This window comes from Camellia sinensis, chromosome 7 (assembly GCF_055761805.1).
Source record: "Camellia sinensis isolate YWXY chromosome 7, ASM5576180v1, whole genome shotgun sequence".
NCBI lineage: Eukaryota > Viridiplantae > Streptophyta > Magnoliopsida > Ericales > Theaceae > Camellia > Camellia sinensis.
Window position 1 is genome coordinate 193,647,014 of NC_138967.1, and position 10,221 is coordinate 193,657,234.

Consider the following 10,221-nt stretch of genomic DNA (forward strand, 5'->3'; position numbering starts at 1 on the left):
AAGAGGGTATTTTTAATTTTCAAAATCACACAAGGCAAGTCATATTTTCAACAAATCTCAAAAAATATATTTGTAATTCAACAATACTAAAGACACCAAATTTTTTATCAAAAAATTTATCAAACACTCACATAGATGTGAGTCTCACACCCATGTGAGTGATTTGATACATTTCTTGGTAATTTTGTTGATATCGCTAGCATTTTTCTTTGTAATTTATTCTAAAATTTGAGTAATTTTTGTATGCGAATATGATATATGCATATGGTATCTTTTACTATTGTGATTAATTTTAACAGTAGGATTTACTATAATTATGTTGGGTACTTAAGAAATAATAGGGGATATATATATATTTGTGATTAGTAAAAAATAGTGGCACGTGATATCCTATCGGCATATAAAAATTTCTCATAAAATTTGTTGTGGTTGATTAATGAGGATGGCTGCGATAGTAGGGAATAATTACCCAGGAGACATGAGGTCCATGAGGGAGGTGAGCAGACCGTTTATATTAACAGATTCCAATAGAGACGGCGTCGTTTTCAACCATCTTCCCCCTCTATAAAGGACACTTCTCTCTCCCTCCATTGGCTCCACACACTCTCTCTCTTCCCATCAAACTCAAACGGACGACCAGGATTCGCCATCCAATCTCTCTGTCTCTCTGTGAAAACAATGAGCGATCTAAAGTCGAAATTCCTGGAAGTGTACACTTCCCTGAAATCGGAGCTTCTCAATGACCCTGCTTTCGAGTTCACCGATGATTCTCGTCAATGGGTCGACCGAGTATGAACTATAAACAAATCTCTCTCTCTCTCTCTCTCTCCCTCTCTCTCTTTATTTTTCATTTTTATGTTTATTTTGGTAGCATAAATGCATTAATCTTGTTAAATTACCTTTTTGTTTTCAGTCTTTTCCAATTATATCTTTCACTTGTTTGTTGGGTTTTTTTATATAAAAAAATGGACATGGTTTGTTTGAAAAGATTCTTAATGCTAAAGTTTAGGGGGATTTCTATGTTTTTTTTTTGGTTCAATTGAGCTTTTGTGTTATGTATGTTTTTTTGGGTTTTTAATTGTTGTGATTGAAAGTCAATGATCTAATTAGAAAGATGAGTACTTTGATTTCACCAAAATAAATCATTAAAAAAATTGCTGTAGATTGAAATATAGTAGAATGAATGAAACGTCAAATTTGTTCTTGAAAACCATAGATTTGTGAATTTTTAATTTTTTTTTTTACATCATGAGATGACTTGATACTAGTGTAGTTTGAATCCAGTATATAATGAAATTTATTACTTGAAAAAGCATGGATTTGTGAGTTTTTTTTAAAAAATATTTTTTAAATCATGAGAACAAGTGACACTACTATAGTTTGAATCCAGTTTATAATGAAATTTATTATTGAAAAGCATAGATTTGTGATTTTTTTTTATTTTTTATTTTTTTAATACATCATGAGAGCACGTGATACTACTATAGTTTGAATCCAGTATATGATATTGAAATGGACATTTTAATGTCTCCTCAAACTTAAATAGTCAGGTCAACAAGCAAAACTTTATGGGTTTATTGTACTTTACCCTGAAAAGAAGTGGGGAAATAGGTGGGTGATTGGGGTTGGTAGAAAGGAAAACTTTGAGTTGCCTATGAAAATTTGTCACAAATTGTTCGCTGCATCTGATAATTTTACCAAAAAGTAAATAAATATTGCAGTAAATAAATATTGTGGTGGAGTAATAGAGAGTAGAATGACAGATTCATGAAATTTTACAGTGCGTTTTGATTGAGGGGTTTGGTGAGAAAAGGAAAGAATAAGAGAAAAAAGGACCAATTATCACTTGTTTGGATGATTGATGAGATGAGAAATTTTGTGAAAGGGAGAGATGGAGAAAAAGAAAACACTCCCATTTCTCATAAAATTGGTAAGAAACAGCATCTGCTGAATATGAAATTTTTGTAATACCTAAATTGTCAGTCTAAATTCAAAGCAAAGAAAATGAGAAGGTACTTCTATTCTCTTTTCTTTTCTGCTCATCCAAACAAATTATTATTGAGAAACCACAATCATTTATTTTCTTTTCTCGCCTAGTTTATTCTGGAGAAGCATGGATTTGTGATTTTTTTTAACATCATGAGAGTACTTGATACTATGATAGTGTGAATTCATTATATGATATTGATGTGGACATTTAATGCCTAGCTCGACAAACAAAAAAACGTTACTGTGATGAATTTGTCACACTGCGTTAAATGTCCAGCTCAACAAACAAAAAATCTTTGAGTTGCGTATGAAAATATGTCTACTTTGATGAATTGTTAGCTTGAGGAGATGCTTGTAAAATGGATATTTGGCGATTGTCTTGTTGCCACATAAAACAAGTATAGAAATTTTCGTTTGTTGTGGTCTAAGAAGCACAAACACTTCTAAGAAGGTGGCAAATCTGTGGCGTGTCCGTGTTAGACCACCAAAACTTGTTAGACACTCCTCGAAACATGGATTTCTGATTTTTTTTTCACATCATGAGAGCACTTGATACTACTATAGTGTGAATTCATTATATGATATTGATGTGGACATTTAATGCCCAGCTCAACAAATAAAAAACAATACATGTAACGCCCAACTTAACAAACAAAAAATCTTTGAGTTTATCATTATGATTCATTAGCTCAAAAAACATATTATAAGGAAATGGTGGACAGATCTAACCTACTAAATAATTTCTGCCAAATCTGGTGAGTCATCATTACGATTCATTTGGGGCAATATCTTATTTCCTAATATGTTTCAAATTTCAACCACAATCATCAATCTCGTATTAATCGACATATAATTTTTATTGGTTGTGATTTTTTTAGAAACATGGACGGGTGATTTTTTTTTAACATCACGTGAGCACTTGATACTAATATAGTGTGAATTCATTATATGATATTGATGTGGACATTTAATGCCCAGCTTAACAAGCAAAAAATCTTTAAGTTGCCTATGAAAATTTGTCTACTGTGACGAATTGTTAGCTTGAGGAGATGCTTGTAAATTGGAAATTTGGCAATTGCCTTGTTGCTACGTAAAACCTATATAGAAATTTTCATTTGTTGTGGTCTAAGAATGGACACTTCTAAAAACGTGGCATATCCGTGGCGTGTCCATGTTAGACCACCAAAACTAGTTGGACACTCCTCAAAACAAGGATTTATGATTTTTTATTTTATTTTTAATATCATGAGAGCACTTGATACTACTATAGTGTGAATTCATTATATGATATTGATGTGGACATTTAATGCCTAGCTCAACAAATAAAAAACGTTACATTCCGTTAAATGCTCAGCTCAACAAACAAAAAATCTTTGAGCTGCCTATGAAAATTTAACTACTGTGATGAATTGTTAGCTCGAGGAGATGCTTGTAAATTGGAAATTTGGCAATTGTCTTGTTGCCATGTAAAACCAGTATAGAAATTTTCATTTGTTGTGGTTTAAGAAGCACGGACACTTCTAAGAAGGTGGAATATTTGTGGCGTATCGGTGTCGTGTCTGTGTTAGACCACCAAAACTCGTTGGACACTTCTCGAAACATGGATTTGTGAATTTTTTTCATATCATGAGAGCACTTGATACTACTATAGTGTGAATTCATTATATGATATTGATGTGTACATTTAACGCCCAGCTCAATAAACAAAAACCGTTACCGTGATGAATTTATTACATTACGTTATGTTAAATGCCCAACTCAACAAACAAAAAACGTTAAATGTTATGAATTTGTTACGTTACGTTACGTTAAATGCCTAGTTCAACAAACAAAAAATCTTTGAGTTGCTTATGAAATTTTGTCTACTGTGACGAATTGTTAGCTTGAGGAGATGCTTGTAAAATGGAAATTTGGGAATTGTCTTGTTGCCACGTAAAACCAGTATCGAAATTTTCATTTGTTATGGTCTAAGAAGCACGGACACTTCTAAGAAGGTGGCATATCCGTGGTGTATCCGTGTCGAAAACATGTTCTATTTTTTGGAAAGTTTTTTAAACACGGACACTCTTCGGACACTTGGAGGATACACGTTTTTATTGCTTAAATACACGTGTCCATCGATCAGACACACATGAAACTAATTATAAGTTTGAAATAAATTACTTAGGAAACCATAATGAAACAAAACAATGTAAATTTATAAAACAGTGTTATATTGCATTTTTTTTTATTATTATCTTTGAATGACATATTCTTACATATGACATATAATAAATATATAAAATTATATATTTTGTATGTATCCCCCACGTGTCGAGTCTTGCATTTTTTGAAAATTGTCATGTCAGCATATCCGTGTTATGTAACGTGTCCGAGTCCATACTTCATAGGTAGTGGTCAATTTAGTTGTGTGGATGCAAGAATGAGATTCCCTGATTATATGTTTGGGCCCCTTTAAGGGCAGCAACCAAAATGTCCCACGTTTACTCGGATAGATTGTTGATGTGTGCACGCACACGAGTGTATGAATTTACATTCGCTTTGATAAATTTCTTGGATGTTTGCGTGTGTGTGAGCATTCACAATCATAGGGAATTAATAATTTACAACGCACCTTATGAACCTTCTTATATGAATGCCTTAAACAAATTTAATTGAACTTTGAAGTTAACAGTTGTATCTATTTGTGTACTTATTTATGTATTGTCTAATGCATTTAATCCTTGTAAGTTTTTAATCCTTTTTCTCTTTGAAATCTATTGTTTCTTTACCCTTTCATTAAGTTACTCTCATTTCTGTATCCTAACCATCATTCTGTGCCCCCTTTTTGTTGCAGATGCTAGACTACAATGTCCCTGGAGGTGAGAACAAAATAATTACATCATTTTATATTAAGAGATTTTCTACTTCATTTTGATGATCTGTTTGTGCAAGAATTTGCATTCCATGGAAGGAGAACAAATATAATTTAAGATGATTACATATAAGATATTTATTAGGTATTTATTGTATTAGTTTTACAGCTCACAGTGATTTGTTTTGTCTGCAGGAAAGCTGAACCGAGGCCTCTCTGTTATTGACAGCTATAAGTTGCTGAAAGAAGGAAAGGAATTAACCGATGATGAAATTTTTCTTGCATGTGCCCTTGGGTGGTGCATTGAATGGGTATGGCTTTATAGCATCTTCACCTATGAAGCACGGAAACCTCTCTGGAGGTCGTGTACAGGTGTCCGACACGTGTCGGACACGGACAACTGCTGGACATGCTCCGGACACGTGTCGGACACGCTAGAAAGAGTTGGACACATTGCGGACACGCTGAGACACTTGAGGACACGCAAGGGACACATTGAGGACACGATGCTGAGGACATGTTAGGGACATGTTCAGTACTATTTTTTTCAAAAAAAATTAAATTTTTTAATTTTTTTACTAAGATAGCATACCTAAGGTTGATAAATGTGATAAAATTAAATATTTGACATAAAATACATTTTTAATATTTTAAAATATACATATAATAAAAATATAAAAATATATGTTTTGAATGTGTCCTCAACGTGTCGTGTTCTGCATTTTTTAAAAAATTTACGTGTCTGTGTGTCCGTGTTGTGTCACGTGTCCGTGTCCATGCTTCTTACTGTTTGTGGTCAATCTTGCATTTTTTTGTCTTTTTTCAATTCAATATTTTTTAGTATTACGTTGCATGGTAATTTGAACACTTCTTGACAATGATTCTTGCAGCTCCAAGCATATTTTCTTGTTCTTGATGATATTATGGATAACTCTCAGACACGCCGAGGTCAACCATGTTGGTACAAACTGCCAAAGGTGTGTGATCCTCTTTTATTTATTGCCTAACTAACATGCTTATGATTGTTATTTTGATTGGACCGAGTTTTGAACTAATGAAATTTTTGTTGTAGATTGGTTTGATTGCTGCCAATGATGGCGTAATTCTCCGCAACCATATCCCTAGAATTCTCAAAAAGCATTTCAAAGGAAAGCCTTATTATGTGGATCTGCTGGATTTATTCAATGAGGTAGAATTTCAGACAGCTTGTGGACAGATGATAGATTTGATCACCACACTAGAAGGAGAGAAAGATTTATCGAAGTATTCAATTTCTCTGTAAGTGATAATTCTAATTTATTTTATTTTATTTTATTTTTCTAACTTGATTTTCAACCTGAAAAGATGTCCATATTTGTATTTTAATAATTGCACAAATGATTTTGTTTTAATGCAGACACCATCGGATTGTTCAGTACAAAACCGCTTACTACTCATTTTACCTGCCAGTGAGTAAAAATTATTTTTCGTATCGCACTCATAACTCATGTTGTTCTATGAAGGATGGTTCATGTTTGTGCTAGTTATCTTTGCCTTAACAAAGTTCTCAATTCAAAATACCTCACATATAAATATGGGACTCTTCATTGTCTTGAAAATTGAAAATAGTGATACATCTCTTTACATTTTTTACAACGGCACTGCTCCACATTTGGGATTTCTACTATTTGTGAAGCCCCGACACCACTCCGGAAGCTATGTATGAGTGTCTGACACATGTTGGACACAAACACGCACCGGATACGCTCTAGACACGTGTTGGACACTCTGGGACACTTGTGACACATTACGGACACGCTGAGGACGCGCAGGGGCACGCTACAAACACGCTAGGGACACGCGGAGGACATGTTAAGGACACGCTGAGAAATTTTTTTTTTTTTTTTTTAAATAAAATTTTTAATTTTTTTTACTAAAATTACATATCTAAAGTTGATAAAATTAAATATTTGACATAAATACATATTAAATATTTAAAAATATGACTTATAATAAATATATAAAATTATATTTTTTGAATGTGTCCCTAACATATCATGTCCTGTATTTTTTGAAAATTTACCTATCTGTCTCTGTGTCTGTGCTGCGTAGTCTACTATTAATGGCCATGTTTTCAAGAATGATATGTTCCTATTGAGAGTCACATCTTGTTTTGCTTTCAATGCTTAAAAAGTATTTTCAAGTTTGATAAATGATTGACAAGCAAAGTTAATGCCTCATCTACAAAGCCTAGACCTTAGACCTTTGCCTTATAGTTCCATGTTTCCTGGAAACATATCAAGTTTTTTTTTTGGGGGCATCTTTAATTCGAAGTTTCCTGCTTCTTCTGATCCAAGTCTACAACAGGGTTTAGTGAATCTATGTGAGTTTAATTTGCTTCTTGTTACCATGTGAACCCAGGTGGCATGTGCACTGCTTATGTCAGGCGAGGATCTGGAAAATCATAATGATGTAAAGAATGTACTTATTGAAATGGGAACCTATTTTCAAGTGCAGGCAAGTTCTTTTTGCATAGGATGGTTTTTTCCTTGAAAGCAACTCGACCACCATACTGCTATGAGATTTGAAATTTCTCATTCTTCCTCTTATGTCTTCTTGCATTCAAACAAAGAATATCTATTTCTCTTCCTGATAATCAATTATCTAATGTTATATGTGTAGGATGATTACCTGGATTGTTTTGGTGCGCCTGAGGTGATTGGAAAGGTAGGTTCCACTGTTTGTCTTGACTGTAAATCTCTCATTTGTTTTTTTGGAGACCTAGAGGCTTACTTTGATCTTTTGCATTATCAGATTGGGACAGATATTGAAGACTTCAAGTGTTCTTGGTTGGTCGTGAAAGCAATGGAACTTTCTAATGATGAACAAAAGAAGTTTTTAAAGGTAAGGAAGCATATTATCCTCCTATTATTTGCTGTAACAGGTACTTGCTTTGCTCATCTAAGTGGGTTTTTTTTTTTTTTTTAATTTTATTTACAGGAGAACTATGGAAAAGCTGATCCAACTTGTGTTGCAAAAGTGAAGGAACTTTATAATGCTCTCCATCTTCAGGTGTCTTTTATCCTGCCTTTACTCTTCTGATTTAACATAGGGCCTGTTTGGTGCACCTTATTCTAAACTAAAAGTTGATTATCTATGAGCAGAATCTAGAAGAACCTTCCCCCATCTTCAGGATAATCAGTTTTTATTTATTTATTTATTTTATATATTTTTTTTAAAGCTATTTTTACCAAATAAGCTGTGAGCAGAGAAGTTACTACAAATGGTGACACATAATCCAAATTTGAAAATTTAAAAAAGAAGTTATAAGTAGCCCATTTAAGCTGTAGTAAACAGGAATGTTTTTAGTGTTTGGAAATTCGGTAACATGTAGAAAAGGGAGAAGGAGCTTATAACACTTACCACGTTGAAAGCAAGAGGACTTGCCATGCCTATCCAATTGATGAGCATTTTGTGTTTGTTACATGCATATGTCGGAAACGAAACTGCAACATTTCATTATTAATCGTGTTATTCATTCTTGTTATAGGGTGCATTTGAGGAGTACGAGAGCAAGAGTTACGAGAAGCTAATCAACTCCATTGAAGCTCATCCTAGTAAAGCAGTACAGGCAGTGCTGAAATCATTCTTGGCAAAGATATATAAGAGGCAGAAGTAGGAACTTTTCACTAAAAGAGACAAGTTTTGGATGGAATTCCAACTTGGTTTGTTTTTGTATTCTCCTAAGTTGTTGTCTGTAGTTCATGACAGTTTTCCTCGCTCCAGCTTCGGAATCTCTCCTTTTCCTCCCTCCCTCCCTCCCTTCCCTGTCAGCAGAAGTATATTGAACTGCTATATTTTTTGTTTATAGGGATTTAAGGGGTCAATAATAAAATGCATTTTTCAAGCCCCTACATCATGTCAAGGGTTTTACTTCGATTTGTTTGTGTTTATGGGTTTGTTGCTTGCCCAACTGTTGCCTCCAGTTGGTAGTCTGCTTGATTTCCTATCAGACTGGGGCCGGAAAATGCTAAACTACCAAAATTTTCGTACATAATTTATTACAAGAATGATGTAGCAGTGACATGTATGTTTAGACATCCAATGATATTTAGACATGTATATTTCTAATAAAATTGTTAGTAAGAATGTAAGTAGACAGTAGCATTGGTCTTATAAATGATGACCAAAATAATAAATGAAAAATCACTATCTGTCATATGCCATTCTGTATAACATTTCTATAAGTTTTTTTGATTGGTATATCATTACTCATTTAGGCCTTCTCTAGCTATATCTAAAAAAGTATGTTTTGAATAAACAAGCCAAAATAAGTTTTGTGCTTGGTTTGCCTAAATAGTATATCTTATAGAAAATATAATTTTTAAGGAAATCTTAGAATAGTGCAAAGACCATTTTATTGTCAATAAAACTCTACCTTTGGTAAGGGATATGATTATATTTTGCCAAAATGCAAAAGTTTAAATAATAATGATATATCACCAATTGGTATACTAATTAGTGTACAAACAAATAATATGGCATAATTTTAGAGGTTTTGAATATTTATAATTTGTATAAAGAGTGAGGTCTTAATTTTGAAGTAATAATGTCATAACATATATTGATACACTAATTGATATATTAATTAGTACGTACAGTACCACCGAAGTTTAAAAGCCTCCCATAAACTTTCTTTATAACAAAAAAAATTACTTTCATCAATTATCAAACGAGTTATTTTATTAGCATTTACTATTTTCTTAAAAAGTAAAAATAAATAAATAACACATTTACACTCAATTCAATTTTTTTTTTCCCTCAATACACGTCATCCATTTTCAAATAATATTGTACGGGGAGCAAATATTCAGGCAAGCCCGTACTCCCTTCTTACAAGCTCCGCTTCTATCCGATCACCTGCGTATACAAAGGCGGTGAGCTACCCGGCGGTGTGTGGCCGGAAAACCCCTCCGACGGTCAAGTTAGAACACACACCAGGGGATAGATAGAGAGAAGGGAGAGAATTGTGTTTAGTGTATGTCTCACCAAATATCATCCGTCTAAGCATGGGGGGCGCAGACTTGCTTGTATACCTTCTGCGCCCCAAATCCAGTCACATTCGTCTCTCAACACATGGAGCTGCTATCCCATCTGTCAGCACAAATCTTGCTGAGCATCACCTAACCCAATTGCCAGCCTACTCTTCTGGGAGCTCGGCAGCCGGGCAACGTTATCTCGGCTACCAATGGCCATACTCCACTTCGAGCCCAAGCGCACTTGTCGGCGTAATGCTCCTCCAACCGAGCTCATTTCTAGCCGTTCTCGACTGCATTCCAACGAAGCCGAGATGGAGATTGATCACCTTGGTCGTGCCGAGCTAAGGGCGCATGTATTAC

At 34.0% G+C, this 10,221-nt stretch overlaps 1 protein-coding gene across 1 annotated transcript; it reads left to right on the forward strand.

Moving 5' to 3' along the window:
* Positions 1-544: 544 nt before the first annotated feature.
* Positions 545-8,755, forward strand: LOC114304218 (farnesyl pyrophosphate synthase). The gene is made up of 11 exons (XM_028249399.2): positions 545-789; positions 4,826-4,850; positions 5,039-5,154; positions 5,734-5,820; positions 5,916-6,121; positions 6,240-6,291; positions 7,244-7,339; positions 7,505-7,549; positions 7,637-7,726; positions 7,823-7,894; positions 8,373-8,755. Exons 1-11 carry the CDS (start codon positions 679-681, stop codon positions 8,499-8,501), a joined length of 1,029 nt encoding a protein of 342 aa, XP_028105200.1. The 5' UTR covers positions 545-678; the 3' UTR covers positions 8,502-8,755.
* The last annotated feature ends 1,466 nt before the right edge of the window (positions 8,756-10,221 follow it).

Excerpts from the sequence above, each read along its gene's own strand:
- LOC114304218 (XM_028249399.2), top strand. The coding sequence starts at position 679 with ATGAGCGATCTAAAGTCGAAATTCCTGGAAGTGTACACTTCCCTGAAA. Across the intron at positions 6,122-6,239 it reads TCGAAGTATTCAATTTCTCT|ACACCATCGGATTGTTCAGT; the intron begins GTAAGTGATAAT and ends GTTTTAATGCAG. Across the intron at positions 7,340-7,504 it reads GAACCTATTTTCAAGTGCAG|GATGATTACCTGGATTGTTT; the intron begins GCAAGTTCTTTT and ends TTATATGTGTAG.